The sequence below is a fragment of the Bipolaris victoriae genome, assembly GCF_000527765.1.
Source record: "Bipolaris victoriae FI3 unplaced genomic scaffold scaffold_3, whole genome shotgun sequence".
NCBI lineage: Eukaryota > Fungi > Ascomycota > Dothideomycetes > Pleosporales > Pleosporaceae > Bipolaris > Bipolaris victoriae.
This window is the reverse complement of record NW_014575389.1, coordinates 208,250-234,212: the sequence shown is the minus strand read 5'-3', so window position 1 is coordinate 234,212 and position 25,963 is coordinate 208,250. Positions and strand designations below refer to the sequence as shown.

Here is a 25,963-nt window from a genome sequence, read left to right as displayed (position 1 = left end):
GTTACAGGGCCTTTTGAGGAAGAAAACCCAAAGCAAAAGCGAAGTGTATGGTCACTTGGATAGGCTGCACTGACTCTACCTTGGTCTCCTCCACGTGGGGCGTGACAAGGACAACAGTATTTAGTCATGGCAGGGTGCGTGCTGCCAACTCCACACCGACTCGTCGTACTCGCATTCGCCAATCGGAGTCGTTGAGCAGCCAGCACATCCCCCATGCATCTTCCCCGGATCGACACGCCGCTACTGCCAGGGGCAAGCCGAGCCGTCATCGTCATCGTTTGCCCATGCTTCCATGCCAAGTCACAAACTCCTCTTTCCCTCAAATCCATAAACCTCTCACAATAGACACAAACCACCTCTCTTTCACACACACACACAAGTGAACCGAAATTAAGACAATCGTACAAGCCATGTTTTTTGAGCGCCAGATCATCCCCCAGAATATAGTACAGTGTCCCATACCCGAAGAAATAGAGATCCTATGCACCGATGCTATGCTACCAAATCCACTAGGCCGTACATTACGCCTATCAGCTCTTCATAACTCATTCTGCCCAGACACTCATGCAAGAGCACCCAAACCCTTCGTGCAAGCAACTTTTGTTTTCTGCGTGTACGAGCCTTTTCACAGGAATGCTATACTTCCTGCTTTACGATGATTCACCTCGGGGACCGCCACGGAAACCGCCACGTCCTCCCCTGAACTCTCCACGGCCACGGCCACGGCCACCACGGAATTCACCGCGGGGTCCGCCTCGGCCCCTACCCCTGTATCCGCCGCGATCACCGCCACCGTGACCTCCTCGTCCCCGGCCGCCACGGCTGTGATGGACTTCAGAAAAGCCGTCGTTAGCAGCCGCAGGGCCTGCGGGCGCCGAGCCTTGCTCGGGAGTGTCGTCAGCCCAGCTCTGGGTGCTGTTAGGGGCAGCAGCAGCGTGTGGTGTCTCGGTTTCGGCGGGGTCTCGCGGGACTATCTCGAAAGATTCGGTCAGAGGGTCGTCGCTTCCAGTCTGCTGCTTGTCCCATTGAGCCTGAGCTGCAGCGTTCGCCGAGTCTGTTCCAACGTTGGCTGCTGCTGGTACCTCTGAAGGCTCTGTTGCAGCTTCAGTAACAGGCTTTGCGCCAGCCTCAATCTCGGTAAGTCCAGCGTTGGCGATGGTTGGGTCGGACACGGCCTCAGGAGGGGCAGCCTGGTGTTGCGCAACATCGTCTACCCAAGCTTCTTCCGCAGCGAAGGGAGCTTCCTCAAGCGCAGCTTGCTTCACCTGAGAATCTATACACAGTCAGCTGATATTGCTCTCGCACATGATTCTCCATAACCTACAAGTGATGCCCAGCACAACGCCCTCAGTTGATGGGACGCCGTCGCTCGCACCGTCAATCAGCTTCTCAGCTGCCATGACAGCAGCAGCATCTCCTCCGTAGACCTGGAGAAGAGCGCCCTCAAAGGCCTTTGTGAGATCCGAATCGTCGTCCTCTAATTGGCGACGTGCGGCAGCAGCTCTCAAGAAGCGGGACAGGGTCAGGAGCTTCTCCTTGACAATCCTCTGTTGCTCCAACTTGGCCTCGGCCTTGATAGTCTCCCTCAATGTCTCGAGTTCGCTAGAGTGTGTCTTGGAGAGAAGCTCTTTCTCCTTGGCGAACTTGGCCTCGAGCTCATCACCGTACTTCTTATAGTTGGTGTATTGCTCCTCATACTGTGCGAGCTGAGCTTGGAGACCTGGTTTCCTCTCAGCCTGGGCCTTTTGGTCGGCGTTGATTTTGCGAGAGGCGAGGAGCTCATCGAGAGAGACGCCAGGGTTGGCTGCGATTATTGAGTCGACCTTTTGAGTTGCGCTCTACACATGCGACGTCAGCAAGGGCTAGTGTGAGGGGTAAAGGGGCATGCTAATCTTACCAGCTTCTTGTTGATGTTGCGAATGTTTCTATGCGCCCGGTTGTTAGCAGGCGGCTTCTTTGCGAATGGGGAGTCTGGCTGTGATGTGGAGAGTTGCAACTTACTTCTGGACCTCGCGGAGGTACGAGTTGTCGCTGTCTGCGCCATTGGCTTTGCCTGCAGCCTCGGAGCCACCTGCGCCGGCTTCAGACGCTGTCTTTTCGGGTGCAGCTGGCACTGCAGTAGCTCCTTCCTGCTTGCCCTTCTTCTTGCGAGCACTCTTGGACTCCCCTGTTACCAGGTTCTGTAGCTTATTAACTACCTCCGAGGCCATTGCAGTGTTCAATTATGCAGATTCCGATGATTTAAGTAACTTCTACACGTGAGTCGCGTATTTGAATTTGAAGATGAATTCGAGCTTGTATGTCGTGTGAGTTTGAAGTGGATGGTTTGGGCACATGGTCGCCCGCCCTCAACGTAACAGCGAAATTAGCGTGGGCACTAGCGCCCTCGTGGGCATGACGCACCCCCTTCGGGCGCCGAACATATACAATAAGCAAACGCCCTCCCGGGGTCACAGTTGCTGCCTGCATATACAGAAGAACTTCTCATCCGTCACATCTGTGTCTAAAGTACTTGAAAACTTCTTGGCTGTATGTATTTCCATGCAACACATATGCTCGCTATGCGGAGAGCAGTCAATGATGGTCGATGGCCGAATATTATTTAGCAAAGGAGAAGCAAGAGATGAGATTCTATAGACAGAGTTGCATGGGAATACGATTCAACTCATAATAAAGTATATGACGCTAACTGGGGTATCATGCCGTCCGGTCCGGCCGCAACTCTGTGAAATCCTATGTAAAATCGTAAACCACAAGTGCTTGACTACCTTCACTCTTCTCTCGTAACACGACAACGTTTTGTTCATCAAATCCAACCCATCCTCGACTGACCGATGAGTCATCAAAGCCCTGGTCAAGTGCAAAGCGTAGCCCACTCTCCCCTCCGGAAGCATCATCTTGACTGTCTGCTTCACCAACTTTCCACGGCTGTATACGCACACTCAACTCTCCGTTCCTTGAGCGTTTGCGGTTTGCAGAAGAATTCATCCCGCCTTCCAAATCCCAGACGCGGAGTTCGTCTCCAATTCTGCTAACTGACACGGCCTTACCGCGCATTCCGACGTGGGCGCCGGAAATTGAAGATGTGTGGCCCCAAAGCCGGTTTCCAGAACTGATCGAGAGCGCCGAAGATGTTGATCGAACCAAGTACAACGATAAAGTATTATCCGGGTGCGCCACAAGGAGGTAGGGATGCGAGTACGACATCGAGGTTGGCTTTGATCTGCTAGGTCCATTAGGGATAGATGCATCCCTTGCACTATCTGAGGAGGAGTGTACTGGACAGGAAGTTGGAGAACGATACGCAGATAGGGTAAATGAATGCTCATCCGCTGCAGTAGTCAACCTTGATTCCAGAAGCTCACCCTTATGAGAAAGTATCAGTTCTTGTACACCGACAGTCCAGCCAGACAGGTAGGTTGGAAGAGAGTATGCAATGGCTGCAGTCATGCTTGTCGCATTCATCCTCAACGAAAGAGAGACCGGTGGCCATGCAGTGTGTGACCGGAGAGAATACAGAAGTTTAGGAGCCTCCAATGCGCCATGCGTATTTGGTGTCCCTTCGAAAGCATAAAGGGAAAGGATATGATCTTCGGTCATGGTAAGAAGGTAAGGTGATGAGTACGCCAGTGCCGATAACATCCCGTTAGTGGACGGCGGATGAGTAAAGAGGGTCTGGAACCTCTTGCGATCTTTCTTTAGTGCGTATATCGAGAATGAACCATCCTCGAAGCCCATAGCTACCCTCTCTTCGTTAGCCTCTTTCCCAGAGGCGTCTATAGCCATAGATATGGGTAGTTGAGGTGCATATGCTTCCACATGGAGTTCCGTGGATGCCAGTAGCTCGCGATCGTCCTTCGAGCTCCAAGCCCGAAGACCTGATAATGAATCTGCGGCATAGACGATGCTGTTCGACATCATTACTAGAAGAGGCGGATCTGGCGGTCGTTCGGCAACGACAATCTCACTGACGGCGCATTTACCTTTTGTCCAGTTATGCCGTAAACGATACTGTTGTTTCCAATTTGTTTCTTTCCCGTCCTTGACAAGATAGCCATCTTCCAGCCATTTTGACAGCCGAGAGGAATAGTGTAATCGATTAGGATTGGCAGAGTCTTTAATGCCAGGTATGCGAGATGCCCGTGGGAGAACGAATGTGCGGTAGTAGGCTGCCTTCCAAAGCTCAGAATCCAAAGACAGGCGGCTGAACCGTTTCGATACCCTGCGCGACAGTTAGTTCGGGATCGATCCCTCAGAAGAGCGTACTAACCTTTGGCAAACTAGGAGGGACGATACAGGGATAAATGACAGTACACGAACCAGCAGCTCTTCACTCAATTTAGACAGCCGATCCGGGTGCAAGAGGCGTTGCACCTTGGCTGGAGGCTCGTTGTCGTCATCCCCATCGTGCGCACGCTTCATGATAGAGAATGTCGAGTCGGCGGCGAAGGCGAGCGCGAGCCTCGGGAGTGATTGTACCGCCGTTATCGCGTCGTAGTACGGCTGGATCTCGGTAATCTATCGGGGACTCCTCGGGGCAATACAGCATTAGTCACGTGCACAAATGTATATATAGTCTCACCTGAACCTAAGGTCTCTTCTTAAGAAGAATTCGCCATCTACTTCAAACTAATATACTTTGTGCCTATCCACGAAACACATTATATATGGGAAGATAGAGAAACTATTATAGAAAGACTAAATGTTCAATAAATTTGATTGCTTTAACTCTTACTTTACTTATGTAAACAATTAATATCAACATTAGATCGACCAATTCTTCCGGTTATGATGACGGACGCGATATACAAAGGGCAGGATCGACAAGTTATAAAGTTGTTGCTGTCGATGCTATCATAAACACAAGAGAAACTCGCACACAGAGGTATTGCGTGATTTATAAAGAAAGCCAACGTGACTGGAGGTTGAACGTCTTTGAAATCGATATAGCAATCAAGTGCTGCATCAGTTGATGTTAGAAGAACCAATATCAACGCTAGCTTTACTACGTAAAAAGTAAGATAAGTATTCATAGTTTCAGGTAAAACATACTTTTTGTGTTGTCTTGAAGGCACAAAGGTGTATAAGTGCGTAGAAAATAGTTTAGTGATAAATAGAACAGATGGAATAAATTGAATAGAGGTAGACCGATAAATACTTATAGAAGAAGTTAGCTTAGATACAATATAGAAGATAAGATGATTATATACGAACAGCACACTGATAATTCTTATCCCGAAAGTAGGTATATTATAATTCAAATGTTCAACTACATGTAGGATATGGACTCTTTTTATATTCAGCTGACGGAGAGAAGCGGACGTATTCCCATGTAATGATCCGCTAAAACACCGACGGTAAGAGTTCGTTACTGCGGTGTAGGGCAAAAGTTCTGTGCAGTAGAGACGTTAAAACAAAGATCAGGCTCCTCTTGAGATGATTTAATGTAGAGAGATATTGTCGTGGAGCGTTTTTCACCTCTATCTGCGCGGGTCCTCGATGCGTAAAATAAGTGTATTCTTGAAGCTTCAAGAGCCTTCAGACTTGAAAGTTGGTTGTGTACCTATCTGCTGTTATTTTTCTTCCCTCGGTGTAGTTTCCATTATATCCACGTCTGAATACCTTTCGGGCTGTCTATCCGCATACCTCGTGGTTGCTCCACCACGATAATACATTTATGGTATAGCTTCTAATTTATATAGTATAGCTCTTTCTTCTACCCTAACCTGTATAATCTCTTTACTAGTGCTTATGCACACAACTTCTACCGTATCCTATAGTACATTGTAGATCTTAATTTATAGGATTGACGACTTGATTATAATCGTGATAGATAAGATATCAGCGTAACAAATAGGCTTTTAAGTATATAAGAGTAGAGGTCGGGTGGGGTTAGCTTATGCGAGATCCCCTTACTGCTCCCATGCCATCCAATATCCGGCCGAGCCAACTGAGCGCTTCGAACAGCACCAGCAAGCACGCACCTTTAGAAACCCATGCACCTTCCCTCAATCTTCAGTGGCTATACCGCCCGCCTCAGCATGGTCGGCCCAGTGGCAGCATGCATACTCCATATGTAGTGGCAGACGTTAACAGACCACTTGATCGATTGCTTCGTGTAGAACAGCTAGCTAGCCTATATCTGCCTAATCAAGCGGCCGTTGAGCGATTGCAATCGCACGGAGAAGCACTTCGTAAAATTCTCTATCCCCGTCGTCGTTATTCGTAGCGATGTGCTCGAGTATGCGCTAAAAGAGCTGCGGAAGTCAGGCTAGCCTCTGCTGCATGGTTGTCAGCGTAACTCCTTGTACACCAACGCCACCCATAAGAACGTTCCTATCAGCGCGACCTTGAACTAGATGAATGACACAATCGCCCCGCTCATGCGGAACAAGTTGACTTTTCAAGCTGGTATGGTGGCTAAAGTCTACATGTAGGAGCTGTTCCTGGATAGATTGGGTATTGCTACTGGTGAATGCCCACTTAGTCTGGCACGGCCGCCGCAGCCTTGCTTAGCTCCGGCATTATATTCTAGAAGAAGAAGAAGGAGAAGAAGAAGGCCGTTACTGCCCTCTCTGGTCAGACAGGTGTAGTGCCTACACGACACGCGGTCTCCTCTGTCAGTGCCATCCTCATCATCATCGCCTTGCCCTTACCCAGGTCGCCGTGAATCCAGAGGATGCGCGACTCGTCATCTTGATATCCGTCAAAAAAGGCAAAACTATTATAAATTATTTTTATATCTTTACAATGAGAATAAAGTTTTGATATTTTTTAAATTCTAGCTCTTGAGGTAGAATCGTCACCCGTATACTGCGTGTGGTCAGTGCGCCAAGGCACTCGTGATTACGCGTTGGCATTAGCGCGCTTTGGACGTTGCCGCCTAATTGCACCGCACATCGCCAGCCGCGCTCGGGCGAGAGTACATCCGAGTTTACCTGAGTGGCCACGGTCCTAATTCATGCAATATTCTTTGTGCGAGAGATGGCGGACTTCACAGCCTGGGTAGAGCAGAACAAAGCGCTGTGGTCGCGTGTCTACGATGAGGTCATCCAGCCGAGTCTCGACAAAGAGTGGAACAAGAGTACGTATGACACGCCTAGTTGCGCCAGCAGTATCTAATTGCGCTTCAGGAGAAGAGAGACATCAAAACCAATTAAAAGAAAGCGGGTATTACCACTCTTTCGGCGCAACCATTACTGATATCCAGCAGAGGAAAAGAACCATGAGGCACTACTGGAACATTTGAACAATGAGATTTCCAACTCGGCGCGTCTTTCTAATGAAAACGCTCAATTGAGAGACCAAGCCCAGACTAAAATTACTATCCAAGGAGAGAAAGGGACTACTGCACAAAGTATTTCAACGGAAGAGCACCGTCGCCTAGTCGAAGAGAATGAGCAATTGAAACAACAACTTGCCAGACGCAATGCAGAAGTTGTCTCATCGGCATCAGTTGGGAGTAAAGCAACCAAAGATGTCGGGACGACAACCACAGACGATCAATATCTTGACCTTGTTCAAAAGTTCAGCGAACTGAGTAAGAAGTATAGCGATGCCACTCAGCAGGTGAAGTATCTGCAGAGGAAGAATGCTACAGTTATGCAAAAGAACAAAGACATGAAAGAGAGCGTGCGCGCATGGCAAGAGTATGCGGATCGGCAATCGGGGAAGCGGAAACCTAAGTTGCAAAGTCGAGTCGAGGAAGCAAGGCTGCGATCACCTACAAGCCATGTTTCTCCAGGGGATGAACCCAATATCCCTTCAAGTCCGCGGACTTTGGCTACACTCAGGCTGTCCCCAGCTCTCACTGACTCAGGGCGTTCCTCTCCTGCTGCCATGGCCCCCCATGCCGCCGAAGGGACTGCACATCAGTCGACGACGACATTGGATTCGGTTTCGGGCGAACGAGATCCATCTGAAAATGCAGACATCACACCAAGGCCACGGTCTCGCATCGGTGGTTCGAAACTATCAAAACTCCAATTGATAACTTCAGATCATGGCAGCCATCAGCAAGGTCATCCAAGTTCGAGTCAGACAACAGTGGACGAACGCAATGAATCAATGACTCGGCATGAACAGATAGTAGGCGTAGAAGGTGAAGATGACGACATGCCGGAGTTTGTATCAGAGAGATCACTGAAACGCAAACGTGGAGAACCCACCACTTCTAGGTTTGAGGTTTACGCAGACCGGTTATCGGATGGCACACCGGTCAGGCCGTACCGTGTGAAAGAAGAACAAGGCAGCAGCCCTCCGGTCTCTGCATACAAGCTACTTCATCACGAGGCGACGATGGACCTGGATGATCCTGCATCCAACTTGCTACAGACACCTCGTCATAATCGAAGGCGACTATCAATCCCTACCACTAGCACAGAGACACCTCGACGGCGCAGATGCAACAGCGCGCCATCAACACAAGAGGTCAAATCAGAAAATGGAGCAGACCAGGTCCTTGTGCCAAATAATCCCATAAGGCTGACCACAGAATCTCTTATGCTTTCAGAGGTCACCAGCGCGGAGACCCGAGCCTTTAGTGAGCCCATGGAGCCAACCCAGGTGGAGACCAATGTCCTAAAATCTATCGATCCAAATATAGTGAACAGTGTTTCTGAGGAGCCACCGAACAAACGCTCAAGGAACACGGGGTCCCGGTATCAACAGAAGCATGAATACTTATTGGAGTCTAATGAAGCACCGCCCTTGCTAGATAATGAGCTACGACTATCACCGAACTCAGCTCGGGCGCGGATGAACCAGAGGCTTAGAGATTTGAAAGATCTCCAAACGCCTTCCAAAGCACCATCAAAGACCCTACAGACAAGCCCAATTAAGGTCAAGACTGAGCAGTCTTCTTTCCCATCAAGCTCGTCCCGCACCACGCATACCCCCGGTCTTGAGAAGAAATCATCCAAGCCAGCATCCAAACGTCGTTCGGATTCACGTGAATATCCAACACCGGATCGGCCAATCTGGACAATGAAGCCGCCAGAGACACGCTCAAGTACTCGCAAAAAACGTGGTTCGTCATCCAAAGAACAAATCCCTCTACGAGAAAAACGGGTCACAGAACTTAGTATTCAAGACTTTAAGCCAAATCCGGCTTACAATCAGGGCTACAGCTATGCGTTCTCTGAAACTGTTCGTAAGCGTGGAGATCGCATGTGTCTCCCTGGCTGTACCAACCCACAATGTTGTGGCTCCACTTTCCGAACCTTTGCAGCGGCTCAAGCACCTCTTAATGCATCACAAGAGGAGGCTTTATTGGAAGACTACCTTGGCGAGGCTTACAGCAAATCGCAGTTGACACAAATGTCATCCGAGGAACGACAGGAGCTAGTGCTACAAGCACGAACCAGGAAAATGGCGAAAGAATCAGGGAAGCATCGTGAAGCCTACCAGAGACGAAGGACACCGCCAGGCTTCTGGAGGGTGGATTTTCCAACAACCCAAGAACGGGAGGAAGACCGGGCGCGTGCAAAAGAACAAGAGAGATCGGAAATACACGAACGGTGGATTGAGGCCAATAGAAGGGGCGGCAAATGGATTTTTAGAGATGAGTAATAGCTTTATTCAGAAGCTCTCCCAGTGGAGTGCGCCACACGTGAACCATGGTTACGATTTTGAACATGAATGTATGCACCTGTGAATCATAGTAAACACTGCACCGATAATAAATATTGACACATGGGATAATCTGCCCCTACTCATATATAAGGTCGACCATCCACAGCATTTTTACACTCCAAGTCAGATCTCTTCACATCACACAGAACACCTGTTCCTCACCACTACACCATACTCAAGCTACACTAAATCAATACCAAAGCACCACTACATCACCACCAAAGCCACACCAAAACTAGGTTCAAATACCTCACACACATCACAACAACCATGTGTCCACAAATGTACACCCGCGAAGAATTCCTTTCCATCTTCATCAACACCGCCACCACCTCACCATACCTCACCACAGAATGCACAATCTGTGCAGAACCCTACTCCTCCTCCCCCGACGGGTGCGCAGTAACTTTCTCAGACAAAGAAAGCTGCAACCACGTCTTTTGCAAAACCTGCATCAGCCAGTGGCTGAACACCAAAGGTGTGAACTCCTGCCCACTATGCAGGAGGGAGCTATTTGTCCTCGACGACGAGGACTACGATGGTTTTGATTTCGATGACGAAGAAGAAGACGAAGAGGACGAGGAAGAGGTGGAACAAGAATCCATCTTCACCCATGAGCAAATCATGGAACTACTCGAAAACGCTTGGTACAAAGTGTTCTGGCTACTCGATAGCCACCGCCAAAATATCGCGAGAACTGCTCGCGAAGAAGAAGTCGAAAGCGACGACGACGACGACGACGACGAAGATTTGTCATCGCCCCGTCCCCCCCTCTACTCCTCTACCCTCATCCACTCCTTCGTCGGCGTTCTCGCCTCCCGTGTAAATGTCCACGACCTCAATGACATCGTGGAGTTCACCAGCATCACGAAAATGAACGTGATTGCGTGTATTATGCACCGCATCATGGACGAGCAGGTCATGTGTGTTGAGAGGACGGGTGGAAGGGTAAAGGTGCTGGAGTTTCCGTTGGAGATGGCGTTGGAGTGGGCGGCGCCCATGAAGTGGGTTATGCGGCGTGTTTAGATTATTTTTTTTCGAATCGTGCTGATTGGGGGGGTTGGGAGGGGTAGCGCGTATAGCAGAGCTGGATTCACGCTTGATTTTTTATGACTTAGGGTATCCTTAGAGGGAATTTTTTGCATTAGCGGACTGTGTGCAGCGTATAGCTTGGACGTCCGTGAGGGGACACTGTGTAACACCGGGCTGAAGAATTGCTTTGTTACGTAGATTAACTATATATTTTTTAACTTCATTCCTTTTCTTCAGAACACATTGTATACGTGAGAAATGGGGGGGGGGGGGGGGTTTGCTTCCGCATCTTGGATTTTGATTTGTTGGTAGTGGTAGTAGTATTCGCTACATAAGAAAAGAAAAGAGAGAGAGAGGGAAACCGCTTGGAAATCTGCCAAATAGGTCACACACATACGTGTATGGCGGGTATATAGAAACTCTGAAAAAAAAAACGCCTTTAAACCAAAGAAAAATAATACAACAAATTGAGCAAAATTCCTCCATCCTTGAACACCTTGCGTGCTTTTTGCCAGTGCTAGAAAAATAACGAATAGAAAAGAGAAAAAAAGGGATTGGAAATATGAACATGGACTCATGAACAGAGATAAGGAAAAGAAGAGTGATGACAAGGAGATTGAACAAAAGAAAAGAAGAAAAGAAGTGCCAGTCTAGTAGTATACACTGCCGCTTTGGGTCACTACACGCGAATGCTTCCCTTGCGGTACTTCTCATCCTTGAGCGGGACAGGTGGGCGTTCATCTTCCGAGTTGCACTGAGAAGGCATAGCCGAGTCCTTGCGCTCATGTCTGGGATCGTACTTTGCACTTGAAAGAGTGCGCTCGGGGATGTACTTTGCGCTCGAAAGCGTGGTTTCGGGCGAGTATGTAGCGCTGGAGAGAGTGAACTCCTTGGGGCTGTATCTTGCGCTTGAGAGGGTAGGCTCGGGCGAGTAGGTGGTGGGGGGCAGGAGTTGGTATATGGTCGAACGGGTTGTGGCAGAAGGGGATGTGTACATGAATTCGTCGATTGCGTCGTCGATGTCGCTGAGGAGGTTGTGCTGGTTGGATTGGGAAACTGAGGAGTTGGACTTGCGGTCGAAGGGTTGCTTGGGGTCGAAGGGGAAGGTGAAGGAGATTGGGCGCTCCTCAGGGGTGTAGGAAATTCGCGGTGCGAGAAATGCCGAGCTGGGCTCGTTCGGTGATGGGTGGTAGGGTGTTCGGGGGCTGACAGGCAGAGGTGAGAGCATTGCCTGAGAAAGAGGGGTTTCAGGAAGCCTCTCACGTGGGCTAGCAGGGCCCAGGGATGCTGGTCTGGCTTTTCTTCGGGCGAATCCGCCGTCGTAGGTCGTCGCTGGTAGCAGGTAGGAGTTTTGCTCTGGTGCAGAGGTAGAGACCTCCTTCTCTTCCCGTACAATGGTGTAGGAGATAGGTCGTTCGCCCTGCTTGAAAGGGCTTTCTGGCTTGAACAGACTGTCGCCTAGCTTGGATGGGCTCTCGCCTTCTCTGAAAGGACTCTCGGCCTGATCGCTGTTCAATGTCGAAGAAGAGGAGAAACCAGGAGAGAGGACAGGATCGCTCTGACTCCTTGTATGTGTGAGGTAGCGTGGCGAGGGAACTTGGAGGTGGCTTGGAGAAAGCTGGTAGTCTGGTGGCGGCGCGATGAAGATGTCGCCATGACCCATGCGCTCACCTGGGTCTACATTGCGGAGTGCTCGTAGTCTCTGGTTTGCGAAGTCGGCCTCGAGAATGTGTGCCCTCTCAACCAGCTTGTCGACTAGCTTGCCATGTGAGTCCTTGAAAGTCCTCTTGACGAAGCTTAATAGCAGTGATGAGCACGTCATCCTGACATCTTCCCGAATGTATAGTCCGTTCCTTGGTGTTCGAAGATCAGGCTCGGCGGGAAGCTTTGGTTCACCAGGTAGCCTTCCTCCTACAGTCCACTTTGATTGGATGTCGAGACCCAATGGTGCGTACACATGTGTGAAGAGGCCGTCGGCTGTGTCGTTGAAGCAAGCATGGTATGATACTGAACCAGTAGCCAGACCGCCTGGTAGATATGAGACCTTGTCTAGTAATCGTCAGGCTTGGACGCAAGAATAGGGGGCTAGGCAGAGTCGACTTACCCTTGATGGTGTACCACATGGCCCAGTACTCATCAGTAGGCGCATAGGAAGGAGGCTTGCACATGAACCGCTCTACAACCAAGGGGTTCAAGTCAATCATAGCCAAGTGGTCATGGTACATGTCTATCACGCTCTTCCTTGTGATGCCAGCCGGAAGCGGCGTAATAGTGGTGAAGACAGCAGTCTTCGGCATCCTGTCTCCTTTAGTGCGGGATGGATCTAAATCGATCTTGATCTGGTTCCAAGTTTCAAGGAATCGGGGTATATGTGGATGCGTCTAGATGTTTATACACACGCGCGTGAGAAGATGGAGAGGTAGAGAAAAGTTGTTTGGACAGCAGAGCAGCGAAGGAAGATGTATTTGTTTCGCAGGCTAGAAGAAGCCCAGCCCAAGAGCGCTGACACGCTTCGCACGTGTATCAGGCATGCGCTAGAGCACAGCTTCAGATCCCCTGCACCATTCATCTTTGCGGAAGGTTTGGGAACGACAGGACCCTCGCCAAGCTCCCCGCCAATACTTCGGGAACGGCACTGATGCCGTTCTCGACACGCATCTAGAATTCTGCCTCTTGTCATCAGCTGCCAAGCGCAGCCGGATGTGTGTTTGACCGTTCTGTTTTGATGCAGGTCCTCCAAGCGGCACCGCCAGCTCACACTGGCAGCGTCTAGAAAACACTAATGCCGAGAGCCCACAAACACAAAAATCCACGCTGCTAGGCGCAGACGCGGAAGTGCAAGTTTTGTCCCGGAATCAAGTGGCGTAGTGTAGCAGATGTCCGTATCCTGGTGCAGATCCGCCGCATGTACGTTACAAGCTAAGGTCTGCGCTAGTACAAATGTGGAAGTTACAATGAACTATTCGAGGGTAATTCCACTTGAACTTCAACTCTACACTGCAAGACGTGTACAATAGACTTTGCCTGTCAACAACAAATGTCAAAAGCAAAGTTTGCTGTCATAGTTGACATTCAAGGAAAGGAAAAAAAAAGACTCGGCTGTACATACAGCAACTACTGCGCATTGCGCACCGCAGAGTACAGAGTACCCCAGAGATTCCCATCTTCAGGCATTGCATGTCTCTTTTCTGTTTCAGCATGCTCCTTCAGGCACTCATCGTATGTTCAGGCATGTACATCCCCTTTACCCGAAGGAGATTTGCTCTGCTGTTACAAACCAAGCGTTTGAAAACGACATGTTAAGAAAAGTGGTGCCCGGCTTGACATTCCCGTTTAGGTCTCCGCGTCGAGGTCCAGACGTACTTATTTCTCAAAGGTGCGCTGTTTCATCCGCGTGTATGCAGCCGCCCTTTCTCCCCGTCGTCTACAAATCCTTCTTCTTGGACGTGTCTACGTGACAAATGCCCGATGCTATGTATAGTAAAAAATGATTTGCAAAAAAGCAAAAAGGTACTCCGCACCCGTCATCGATGACATATACTGCTCTGTTTTTGGGCGTGCGGATTATTTCGCCCTTTTTGCTTTTGTCATTGCGTTTGTCATCGCATTTGGCCAAGAACTGAACACATAGAGCTTTAGATAGCGCGGTACCTGAGGTGTCATCCAGATTGACAGCTGTCACAAAAGCGAACTTGCATAGACTCTTCGAAACCATACTGGATCAAGATAGATTACGAATATTGATATTGTATATGAATTTCAGTGCTGCGCAAAGCAAAGCAAAGCAAACGAGACAGACATCATTCATGAGAACACCAAAGCGCCGCAATCATGCCTGATGATCGCATTCCTAGTCATTTACGCATCAAACTCACACCGTAAATCTCATCTATACACCTTGATGCATTTTGATCTCCTCGTTTCCATATGGCTTCTTCCCAGCGCTCGCCGGTCCAGCCTTGCGTCCCTTGATAATTGACATCACACCAAGCCCGAAGGTGGCCATCCACGTAAACCACGAGATAGCGCTAAGCGCTGTGCTTGCACGAGCTACATCGCAGACCTAATCAATCACAGTTAGTCTCTATTCAGCGTAGACCATGGCATTTCCTGTAGTCCGCCTCTGGAACTCTGCTTCTACAGCCAGGACATCATCAAGGGGAATCGAAACTATACATACCATACCAAAGCAGATTCTACCGTTCAAAAAAACGCCTAGCGAGACAAACCCACTGAGCCAAAAGAGCATCGTCATGCCTTCAATGCCCAACAAAGCCCACTTCATCGTGGTTTGTTCTGCCAAGTGGGTGAATTTGCCCAGCGAGATGAGCATCAAAGGAGCGAGCGTCAGAAGACTCCAGGCTGGCGCGAAGATTAGGTAGTTGATCTCGATTGGAGACGACTGTCGCCAATGACTTGACCACCATGACGATACTGTAAGTGCAGGTGAGTTTGGGGCTAAAGAAAAGGTGAGGGCAGCCAAACATACCATACGCCATGAGTCCAAGAATGACAATAGAAAGCACAGCCTGGGCGGCACGCGCAGGAAGCATCCAGCTCATTGCCATTTTGGGTGTATGCTGTAGTCTCTTCTCCTAAGGAAGTGCCGTGTCGTGTATGTGTAGCTGACACCTTAACGCTTGTCTTGCCAAGGCGACTGGAACGACCGGTTCGATCTGCTTGTAATATATCCTCTGAATATCGTACGTGTCCAATATACTAGCGATTTACTGAAGAGAAGACTTCTCCCACCACAGCAAAACACCGCATACACAGACAAAAGGATCGTCAAGAAAAAAATTCGACCAGATACGTCGCTTATATGGCGTTGTCCAGACAAACGTAGGATCCAGGGTAAAAGTAATGTCGAGAGGCGAAGAGAAAGGGAACCAAAAGGCGTGGGAAGAGAGAATAGGGTAAAGTGTGGGAAACCCCGATGGTGAGGGGCGAGGGACTTTAGTCGATACGGGTAAAATAATTCAAGGGCAATCCCTGACCGCAAAAGAAGTATAAAAAAAGTCGAGAAGTAAAAAGTAATATATATATATATATTCACGGGTTCAAGAAAATAAAAATAGAGGATGAAAATTCAGAAGAATAACAAGGCGACGAAAAGGAACGAAGAGAAAACTCCAGGTTTCCTATCTCACAATCGAAGAAAGTAAAGGAGCGAGCGAGCGAAAACTGTCAAGGACGAAAGAAAGCAAGACGAAACCCTCACCACAAAAAGATCAAGAGCCAGAGATAAGACCCAGGCATATACAAGGTCCGTCCCCCTCCCCACAAAAAAAATCCAACCCTTCACATACAAATTCATGCCGCTTACTTTTCCCACTCCAACTCTTCTTCTCGCCCAAAAGCTACATCCTTCGTCCCAGCCTTGTCCGTCCACGTAAAACCCCCCCGCATACTTACCACAAAAAACTCATCACACACAGCCTGCGACCGGCGCTGCCTCAACGCTCGTCTTCGCCCCTCCCCGATCTATGCGTGGCAAAAAAAATCCTAGAGGGGGGGATGAAAGGGCCTAGGTCAATAATTGTTCAAACTAAGAAATTCATGCGTGGTGGGCAGAGTGTGGTGGGCGCGTTGCAGCTTTTTTGCGAGCGTGGCCACTGGGCGCGCGCGGGACTTGGGGTTGGTGGGTGTCTCAGCGTGTCCTGCCCCCCCTGACTGAAGACGGGGGAGGGGTTGGCAAGGGTTATGGTGGAATCTGTAACGGTTGTGCGACGAAGTGGGTGAGGGGTGTGATTGGTAGGACGGCGCTTGGTTCGTCACAGGTTGCAAAGTGGGCCGCAATTTTTCGTTGGTTTGGGAAGGGAAGGGGAAAAGGCGGAAAGGACGTAGGAGGGAGAGAGGGGGACTTGCGCATCGTCCGAATTGAGCATCCATGCTTTGTATTGCGCAATACAGTTGCGCAATACAATCGCTCTTGCCTAGACACATAAAACAACTTCAGCTCACGAGATCTTGGGGTGGGACTAAAACGGGACCTGGAAAACATGCTGAGAATCATTGCCTTTAACCCATTTATCGTACATGCATACATCCCCCTTCCCAATCACCTGCTCATGGATAACGTCTCGTGAAAGGCATCAGTCCAATGAACATTCCCTAGCTAGACCTAAGAGAATCATAGCCATATCCACCTCAGCATCCTTGCACCCAGCGTATCGTCGCCCGCATTGTTCGACAGTACAATGAGCATTCCAGCATCATTGGACAGTCAGATAACGCCATTGAGTACACGCTGAAAACGAAAGAAGTGGGTATCCGAAAGAAAACTCAAATACATATCGAATGAAAAGCCAGATAAAAAAATTGAAACAGAAGTGAAAACGTGTTTTAGAACGACGGTCCATGAGTGTTGCACCCATGTTCATCAGGTGACAAGTGATCGTGACATTCATGACGTATCGACAAATGTCGAACGTAAGAATTCGATAAACACTAGCACGATAGAATCCAGAACGATGACCGGGCCACAAGCCCAGCCATCTTGAAACATGGGAAGTCAAGGCATTTTCAGCGCAAGATCATCTCATTGTGGGGTTTAGTGCTGAAGGGTAACCTCTCATACTTCACCCGCGTGGGCTGAAGAGTGTAGCTGCGCGAGTCATTTCGTGACATTTGTTGACCAGCTGAGAGATGGCGCGAAGAAGCGGGCTGCCAGGAGTGCTCTCATTGAGCTGGATGTACGCAGTCGTCAAACGTTGGACAACGACATCCATGATCTTCGGGATGATATCACGAATCTCTGCATCCTAAAAACATGTTAGCTTGAGGAAGCTGGTTAGGGAAGTAGTCCACTTACGGCGGGATTAACGCTTCTGAAAACAGCACTGAGCCAGACAAGACGTTCGTGCAGGTTGCGACCCAATGATTCGGAGACTACTGCTCCGGTCGAGAGTGCAAGCAGCGGGCTGACCTGGTTGAGATAGGCAGGGTCGTAGCGCACAAAGACCTCGTCGAAGAGTGCAGCACTACGTGGAGACTGCAACCACTGCATAGTACCTTGCTCAAAGTTGCCCTCAGACATGAGTTTATGGATGGCGTCAATCTCTAGTTCCTCTGGGGTCTTCTGCTTTTGAGGAGAGCGCGCCGTCTGCATCGTACCCTCTCCACGAGATGGACCCTGGGTATGGCGCTCTTCGATGGCCTGTTGCAGTTTGGCCACCTGTGCCTGAAGCTCAGCTTGAGTCGCAGCCATAGTTCGGATCGTGTCCAGACAGGTATGCACGGTTTCGGTCAGTGTGGTGATCTTGGCAGTGTCATCGCGACGCTGAGTACGAGCTTGACGAAGCTCGTTTGCGATTTGACGTTCGATGAGGTTACTCAAGTTTGAGATGGCAGGGTTGACAACTGACCCCGCAGCAGCGACCACCATGGCCTCAAGATTGCCGATCTTCTTGACGATCTGATCAACCAGCGGCTGAACTGTCTGGGGTTGTTTCAAAGCTCGAGACACTGAATCGGCCACTTCCTTTGAGAGCTGGGGGCCCAGGGCGGACTTGAGATTGTTCTGAAGACCTTGCTCGACAGTAGCCGAAGTCTTCGCCAGAACTTCGGGAAGCAAAACGTTACGGATGTTGTCATCAACCATCTTCCTGATGACACCTTCCACGTTCTCGTTTAGTGTGCTAGAGACCATGCGTAGTATCGCTTCTTGCTTGGCACCATTCGCGGCGTTGAGAACGCGCTTGTCTTCGTCGAATCGCTTATACATGACATCCAACTCGCGAGAGAAGCCCTTGCTGATCTCAGCTTGAAGAATTTCCTCAAGCTTTGACGAGTCTATTGGACCAGCAGAAGTGTTGCCAGCAGCAGCAGCCGCAGCAGGAGCAGCAGGGGTTGATTGCTGGATATGCTTGTTGATAAGCTGCTTAGCCCACTCGGGCGCTTCTGTTGTTGTCTCTGTGATCTTGGCGTTGGAAGGTTGCGCCTCAGGAGCAGCCTCTATGAGTGCAGGAGACTTGGACGCAGGAAGCGCCTGTGCAGCTTGGGCATACGACGGAGGTATGGCCGTAGGTGCGCGAGCAACTGATGGAGCCACTGATACTTGAGAAGCTGCTTCTGCGGCGGCCGTGCGCTTCTTCTTTTTCTTCTCAGCCTTCTCACTGCCACCATTCATGATGGCTGCACGAGCCGCATCTTGTTTGCTCTCGACCTTGGCTAGGGTAGATGCGCGCACAGCAGCCTCTGGGTTCATTGAGTGCTTAGAAATGTTACTGCTCTCTCTCTTCAAAGTTTCGCGAACAGACCGGTCTGAAACAGACTTGGGTGCAGGAGTGTCTCCAGTGGTAGATGACTCATCTGTAACAGGCTGTGGCGCCTTGAGTGTTGAGATGGAAATGATACCCTCCTCCTCGGCTTCCTTGGGATGAATTGGTTCACCTTCCTTCTTCCAGCCAAGGTCGCTTCTACGAATACGCAAGACGCACACTCCCTTGGAGTGCATGACGTACAGCTCAAAGAGGGCAGCATTGTCCGGGTCATCAACGTCTGCAGGACCGGCAGGCTCATTGAGCATGTGCAGGCTTCTGATCTGGCCCTTTGGAGCGAACGAGTACTCTGTGATACTTGTCATGATGGCCGTAGCATTGACTGGAGGTAGAGGGTTCTGGCCCTTGTCGCCCTTGTTAGCCAAGCGAGAGATGTAGGCTGCTTGACTCAGAACTGGTAGGTTGTAACGCGGGCATGACACATGAACGAAGAAGATTGAGTTCCTCGTGGGATGGGCAACTGCCATAATGCCGGTTCGGGGGTGGAATGATACGCTGCAGATAGCATCTGATTCGTTCTCATGAGGCAAATGGATCTCCTGAACAGCCTTATTGAGACCAAGATCCCACAGCTGGAAAGCGTGGTTCTGCTTCATACCGACCATGACATAACGCAGCGCAATACCCTTAGTGTAAGGCTTGTCCTTGTCAAAGAAGAAGACCGAGGTGGGCCATGACTTGGCGTTCGGCGTCGTAGTGTGGAACTCGAGCAGGGTCTCAGATACCTCTACCTGTCGGGGTGGGCTGCGAGGGTTGCCCAGGTCAGGCTCGGTCAAGCTACGGATATCCCAGAAGCGCATGCGGCCAGCTTTGTCCAATGAGACAATGATGGTGTCGTCCTCACTGAAAGTGAAGTCCTTTCCAGCCTTGCCAGTAAGAATCTTGAGAGAACGCTCCTTGAGATACTTCTCGGTGTGACAGATGCGGCTCTTGGTGCGAGCGTACTCTGCAGCAACTCGAGGAAAAATGATGTGGATCGACTTGCCTCGGCCAACAGCGAAAAACTCGGGGTGTCGTGAGGATGGCTTGGCGCGTGTCTTGAGCTGACCTCCAGATGTGTTATCATCTTGGGATGGCGACGGAGGAAGCATTAGGCCCTGAGAGTCAAGGTTCTCGCCGAACTGGTCCTCACGGGCAGGGTCGAGGGATGTCCAGAAGACAGTACCGTTGACTCCTATGCCAAGGATGCTCTCAAGTGGCTGTTGTGCATCATCTGCAGAGGTGCAGAGAGCGATGTTGAAGATGCGCTCTTGATGGTTCTCAAATACCTGGCGATAATGACCGTTCTCCTGACGAATGATACGGAAACCACCCTTTTTGACGAGAGCATAGACAATGAAGTTCTTGCTGGCAGCAACGAGAGATCGGTCAATCTGATCAAAGTCCTTCTTCAAACGAGCAATGTCCATAAAGAGCTCGTTGCTGAAGTAAAGATTGCGGGGCGGCATTTGGTTGACCTGGATGGAAGCGAAGGCACGCATGGGGAATCTGTAGACTATTACCGTCTGATCATCACCCTTAGCAAGGCTTTCTTCGGCTTCGGCAGTTTCCCAGTTCTCAGCGACATTGTCTTCAGCAATCTCGGTAGCGACATCCTTCAAAGCAGCCGCAAGTGGCTTTGAAAGACTCGCTTCCATCTCCTTGGCCTTGTTGGGGTCTTCGAAATCTTCCTTGATCTCGGTAGCAATCTCTGTCATGACCTCTTGTACTTCTTGAACCTCAAGATTCTCTCCCTTTGCCTCCTCGGGCAACGGTGTAATTGACTTGCTCTCAGCTTCGGCAAGCGCATCCTCGACCTGCTGCCCTACTTGCTCGCCCAAGTCATTCACTGCTTCAGCCACAGACTCATGTACGTGGGCTGGAGTGTCCTCGTCGGCCGGCGGAAGAGGAGCTTCCGGAGCGTTCTTCTTAAGGATCTCGACCTTTGGGGCTGGTGGCTTAGAGCCTTGCTGGACAGGAGTACGGTTGCGCGGGCTTGCAGCTTCAAGTTGATCAAACGGATTGACGTAGGTAAACTTTGGAGCGAGCGATGAAGCTTCGTTGCTGTTGGAGCCAAAAGCCTTTGTGGAGGAGGCAGATGTTCCCGGTGCGGGGGCGACGGGAGAAGCAGATACCTGCTCAAGCTCAGCGTCGGCGAAATCTTGCACGACGTCGTCCACAACCGTTTCAGGCTTGTTAGACGCGACAGGCGGCGAGAACGCGGCTGAGACAGGCCGAGATGAGCGACCGCTTGACTGGGCTGGCTTGGGATGGTTGAGTAGGCGGAGGAGCAGGTCCTGTGGGTTCTGCTGCTGCGAAGGCACGGGCGCCGGCATAGCCTGAGCTTGAGAGGAAGCGCTCTGGGATGACGTCCTACCGCCACCCATCATGCTTGCCATCAAATCAGACGTCTGAGCCAGCGACTGCTGCGAAACGCGTCTGGAGTGCGCAGAGCCAGACTGTGAGTTGAAGCGCAGTAGATTCAGAAGGTTGGTCGACTGCTGCTGTGGCGTCTGGTGCGACACATGGCTTTGTTCGGGTGCAGGCGTACTCGCCATGGACGTGTTGGGTGACATGACGGCAGAATGGTGATGAGGCTGTGGGCCACTCGGTAGGGGAGAGAAGATGGGCGACGAGACAGAAGGCGGCTGATAGCCGTGCTGCTGCTGCTGCGATTGCTGTTGCTGTTGCTGCTGATTGCTAGAGGCGCCACCTTGGAGCCGGGCAAACAGCTCCTGCAGGTCGGCCATGGTGAGGGATCAAAGGGCAGATCTAGTCTGTTATTAGTAAAGGCGGAAAACGCACGCATCTCACTGCTGGCAATGAGAAGCTGACACTGTGGGCGACGTACGTTACTCAATACCCAAAATTCGCGTGCGCGGCCGAAGCCCTGGGTCCCGTAAAAGCTGAACTAAGAGAAAAGTACCGTGTAGGAAGAAAACGACTTGGGGATAGACAGAAAATGCAAGTGACGAGCTGCGATGAAGCGCAGTTGTCAATTGACGGTGCAAGAAGGAAGCTCGACAAGTTTGAGGTGACTTGGTTGGCGCCGACTGCTCCAAGCTACTACGCTAGCGCAATTGGGACGGCCGCGGCGGAGCTCCGGGACCGGGTGGCACGTCACCACGTCACGACAACAGACGGCCTAGTCGCGCCTCTGACTTTCACTCTGCAGTGCCAAGCCTGGCCACATCATATCTCTCATGTAGCCGCCTCTCCATCCGGCCTTTCTATCTTGCAATTATAGGCCACCGTTTGCCCATTCCTCCTGCACCACCAGTCGCCTCTATCACCCCACAAAGCTAAGTGAAGGAAGTGAAGGTGTCCCTTGTTCGGCTATGTAGGTTTCCTGGGGACTTGGGAAGCCATCTGAGCATTCTTACTTTTATCTTTACTATACAATTTCCAGCTTTACCTCGCTGTCTGGATTATACACCATTACAAGGATTTACCGAAAGAACTGGCACCCTGTATAAATTATGAACACAAAAAGAAAAACTGCTTCATCTGAGGCAGGTACCAAAAGGCTTCTGGCAACCCATGATGCTCATGCACGAGATAACGCTGAAGGTGCACTGTCCGCTCCGGCTGCAGCATCCGCCAAAGCGCGAGCCCCTGCACGTGTAGCCAGTGTTTCCTCCACAGCGTCCATTCGGTGACGTCTTGAGGGGGGTAGATGTAGCAACGGGGGCTGAAGATGTGCGAGTGCTGGTTGCTGAGGATCTTTGGGTACTGGTCGCTGGGCGAGTAGACGTGGTCATACTGCGTGTTGAGCTAGTTGCAGGGACACTGGGAATCGGGATAGATGCCGAAGATGCGCATCGACCAAGAAGAGGGTTGCAGCCGGTTCCACAGTGGTCAGCGCTCGAGCCGCACCAGCCATATCTATGCAAGCTTCGTCAGCTACATGGTCTCGGTGAAAAAAAGAAAGAGACAGACTTACTGCGAGCAACATTCGCCCTCAAAGTAGCCGACACATGTGTAGCCTTTTTCACCACCACACGAACCATCTTGGGACACCCCGTTGGAGGGGTTGGGAGTCGGAAGAGCGGACCCAGTGCTGGAAGCTGGCTGAGTAGGCCCACTGGCGGTTGAAGACGCGGGGCTGGCAGGTGCCGAAGATCCAGCGACTGAGCATTTGCCAAATTTGGGGTCACAGCCTGTTCCACAGTGACCCGCAGTGTTTCCACAGAAGCCATACTGGGAGCAGCACTCTCCTTGAGCAAATCCTGTTGGGTTGGTTAGCGAAAGTCAGATCCATTCATGTTTACCAATCTTACCGAGACATGTGTAGCCCACCTTGGAGCCGCAAGAACTGTCAGGAGACACGGCCGTAGGAGTGACGACAGCGCCGCTAGACGTGGCGCTGGCGGCTCCTGAGGCAGTGGAAGAACCAGGTGGTGTGAATACAGACGATGAAGCTGGTCGGTCGGTGGGAGTGCGGTACCAGTTTGCCTCCGGTTCGCCCAAGCATTCACCCAATGTGACCAGCCTGTATCCCTTTTGTGTCATCAAATCGAGCATATAGCCTGTGAGATTCTGTGCCGTCTGCTGGTGGATATCGTGCGCAATAGCCTGGAAATTGTCTTCGGTCGGATTGCTCGGATTAATCACAGCACTGACTCTGTTCTTGGAATTCTGAATCAGATCAGGTGTTACGTTGTTATAGTCTATTGGCTGTTAGAAAGGCTGATGCTGATAAGAGTATATGTGAAGTATCTCTAACCATCAGTGCTAATCCACAAGTCAGCGCGCGATTTCAATATTATGTTTCAGGGTGCTTACTCAAGATCAAAGTAGGAAACAACATATCCTAGGTCTGCAAGATCCTTCTGGCATCCTGATGCGGCAGTGCAAGATGAGTATGGCGGACGCATGTACGTCGGGAATTTACCGATGATGTTTGTGAGGGCCATCTAGAAGTACAAAGTCAGTTGAGTAATCGATGTCGTCCTATGTCATCACTTACTTCATTCCTGACCATCTGGTCGTAACGCTGCTCTTTTGTAATGGCACTAAGATCCTGATGAGACCAAGTATGGCTGGCAACTTGATGTCCCTCGGCGATCATACGAGATATGATAGAGGGCCATTGTGTGCTCTTGTCGTCAATTGCACCTTTGTTAATGTTGATACCAGTGACAAAGAACGTCGCTTTGGCATTGTAGGCTGCGAACTGGTCGAGCACACCGCTGGTGTAGATATATGGACCGTCATCGTAAGTAATGGCAATAGTGTTCGGTTCGACGCAATCATAAATGCCTTCGCCACCATATGGCTGGTTGCCAAGCTTCGTACGAGGAGTGTTGCGGGTGCTACCTCCAGTAGGAACTTTGTTGGCATCACAGGCAGGACCATACTGGAAGCGGCAGTCTGGTGCTGCGCAGTAGTCCGCTAATCAGACATGTAGCATTAGCTTGTTGTTCATATCAATCAGACACTCGGAATCCTTACATCCTTGTCCGCAATAACCTGCTGTGGAGCAGCAGTATCCTTCAGCGCAGCTTGCGTTACCATGATCAGCTCCACATCGACCACTAGCACCGCCTTGACGCTTGCTGAGAGCCTTCTCAGGACCAGCAACCCTGGGAGCCCGACTGTCGAGAATGTTCCTACTCCTTAGTTTACCAATATCTTTCGACCCAGATCCAACTATCTTTGGAGTGTGACCACCGGCGTGAGCAGCCACAAGAGGCGCCAGCAGCAGCGCTGCAGACAACTCTGTGAAACGCATGATCCGAGTTGATTTGAAGCGATCGACTGTCTCAGACTCAAGCGCGGTAATGAGAAAACAAGCGAGTGTGTGGGTGAATGATCGACCGGTATTATGTATGATGCAAAAAAGGCGATACTTAAACGAGTGACAGACCCCTTTGACGGAACAAAGAGAGGGGAAGGGTAACCAAGAAGCAAAGATTACCGCATGACCGAGTACTTATGATATATGTCCATTTGCGCACAGCCAAGACTGGACTGGCTTTGCCCAGGGTTCGGGGAATAAAAATCAATATCGATGCCGATTCAGCGTGTAGCGTGCTTGGCTGTGGACGGCTCAGCCCCCAGCGTGTGTCAGATGTTGCAATGGCTGACCTTAGGCACGGATAATGTTGATTAAAGTCATGAAGTCACTACGTGCGGGTATGTCTAGTTACACAGTCGGTTGACATGTGCCAAATGTCTCTTGTCGCAGTGAAGTTTGCAACTACTTTTGTAGACCGTTGGGTTGAGAGACATAGTAAGCTCCCTATCGCCCGAAGTGTAGGTATTGCGAGGATACCTCATTATCAATATTACTTGCGGTGCTATTACAAAGTATGATTGTCCTGTAAAGGTTTAGGGGCACTATGGCTTTCCCTCAGCCAAGAAGATGCCCCTGGCTTATTTCCTGATGGAGGCGCGGATCCTATTAGCGTCCGCGCTTCGCGTAAACAAGAAACATCAATGATCCCAATTTTGGAGTTCCTGGTTCGGTCCAGACTGTATGGTAGGATACCTGCTCTTCTCTCACGCCGTGCTGCATGGATGCGCATGCCGAATTCAGGGCTCTTCGACTGCCGGATGGTCTTTTCTTGGTAGCAATAAATCGGCGCTTTATCTTCAGAATGACCGGACTGTTTTATCTTGTAGGGAACCTCTTCTGCCATACTGCCCATTGGTACGTTCGTTCCGATGGCTGGGCAGAATCTTATTCAGAGTTCCATCATTGCCGATAAAAGCGTTGACCGCCGTCGTTTCAAATGGCGATGCGGACGCCTGACGGACGTGTCTTGCCTCAATACCGAGCAACCACGGTGAGCATTGTGATAGCTCATTAGAATACAGGATTGTTGTTACAAAGTCTTTTCTACGGGTCGTTTGTGTATTCCCTGGTATTTGGCTGGTGTGGGCAGTGTTGGTGGAAATGAGGTATCTTTCTTCTGCGTACTACGGACCCGATACCGATGCAAGCTACCGGAGGCCCCAGCGCTAACTTTTGTTGCTGGGATCGGCAAGATGGAAGAAACAAACAAAAATAGGATCATAAGGAACTTTGGCAC

The 25,963-nt window shown here is 50.4% G+C and overlaps 9 protein-coding genes across 9 annotated transcripts; 2 read left to right on the top strand and 7 right to left on the bottom strand.

The window, feature by feature from the left end:
* Nucleotides 1–650: 650 nt before the first annotated feature.
* COCVIDRAFT_85240 (hypothetical protein) lies at nt 651–2,210 on the bottom strand (the record flags this gene model as incomplete). Its single annotated transcript, XM_014706464.1, has 4 exons — nt 651–1,273; nt 1,325–1,838; nt 1,898–1,925; nt 2,002–2,210. The coding sequence occupies 4 exons, from the start codon at nt 2,208–2,210 to the stop codon at nt 651–653; spliced, it is 1,374 nt and encodes a 457-aa protein (XP_014561950.1).
* A 31-nt stretch (nt 2,211–2,241) lies between these two features.
* COCVIDRAFT_85260 (hypothetical protein) lies at nt 2,242–2,469 on the bottom strand (the record flags this gene model as incomplete). The annotated part of the gene is made up of 1 exon (XM_014706463.1): nt 2,242–2,469. One exon carries the CDS (start codon nt 2,467–2,469, stop codon nt 2,242–2,244), a length of 228 nt encoding a protein of 75 aa, XP_014561949.1.
* A 264-nt stretch (nt 2,470–2,733) lies between these two features.
* COCVIDRAFT_11606 (hypothetical protein) lies at nt 2,734–4,422 on the bottom strand (the record flags this gene model as incomplete). The annotated part of the gene is made up of 2 exons (XM_014706347.1): nt 2,734–4,222; nt 4,271–4,422. 2 exons carry the CDS (start codon nt 4,420–4,422, stop codon nt 2,734–2,736), a joined length of 1,641 nt encoding a protein of 546 aa, XP_014561833.1.
* A 2,562-nt stretch (nt 4,423–6,984) lies between these two features.
* COCVIDRAFT_33183 (hypothetical protein) lies at nt 6,985–9,570 on the top strand (the record flags this gene model as incomplete). The annotated part of the gene is made up of 3 exons (XM_014706462.1): nt 6,985–7,084; nt 7,134–7,166; nt 7,214–9,570. The coding sequence occupies 3 exons, from the start codon at nt 6,985–6,987 to the stop codon at nt 9,568–9,570; spliced, it is 2,490 nt and encodes an 829-aa protein (XP_014561948.1).
* A 333-nt stretch (nt 9,571–9,903) lies between these two features.
* COCVIDRAFT_22159 (hypothetical protein) lies at nt 9,904–10,659 on the top strand (the record flags this gene model as incomplete). The annotated part of the gene is made up of 1 exon (XM_014706376.1): nt 9,904–10,659. The coding sequence occupies one exon, from the start codon at nt 9,904–9,906 to the stop codon at nt 10,657–10,659; it is 756 nt and encodes a 251-aa protein (XP_014561862.1).
* A 685-nt stretch (nt 10,660–11,344) lies between these two features.
* On the bottom strand, nt 11,345–12,962 carry COCVIDRAFT_85582 (hypothetical protein; the record flags this gene model as incomplete). Its single annotated transcript, XM_014706461.1, has 2 exons — nt 11,345–12,714; nt 12,770–12,962. 2 exons carry the CDS (start codon nt 12,960–12,962, stop codon nt 11,345–11,347), a joined length of 1,563 nt encoding a protein of 520 aa, XP_014561947.1.
* A 1,592-nt stretch (nt 12,963–14,554) lies between these two features.
* Nucleotides 14,555–15,233, bottom strand: COCVIDRAFT_22157 (hypothetical protein; the record flags this gene model as incomplete). The annotated part of the gene is made up of 3 exons (XM_014706375.1): nt 14,555–14,728; nt 14,846–15,099; nt 15,155–15,233. 3 exons carry the CDS (start codon nt 15,231–15,233, stop codon nt 14,555–14,557), a joined length of 507 nt encoding a protein of 168 aa, XP_014561861.1.
* A 2,013-nt stretch (nt 15,234–17,246) lies between these two features.
* COCVIDRAFT_33179 (hypothetical protein) lies at nt 17,247–21,676 on the bottom strand (the record flags this gene model as incomplete). The annotated part of the gene is made up of 3 exons (XM_014706460.1): nt 17,247–17,429; nt 17,480–18,607; nt 18,725–21,676. 3 exons carry the CDS (start codon nt 21,674–21,676, stop codon nt 17,247–17,249), a joined length of 4,263 nt encoding a protein of 1,420 aa, XP_014561946.1.
* A 753-nt stretch (nt 21,677–22,429) lies between these two features.
* COCVIDRAFT_85626 (carbohydrate esterase family 4 protein) lies at nt 22,430–24,660 on the bottom strand (the record flags this gene model as incomplete). The annotated part of the gene is made up of 7 exons (XM_014706459.1): nt 22,430–22,811; nt 22,870–23,155; nt 23,207–23,596; nt 23,653–23,660; nt 23,712–23,842; nt 23,896–24,320; nt 24,381–24,660. 7 exons carry the CDS (start codon nt 24,658–24,660, stop codon nt 22,430–22,432), a joined length of 1,902 nt encoding a protein of 633 aa, XP_014561945.1.
* Nucleotides 24,661–25,963: the final 1,303 nt, after the last annotated feature.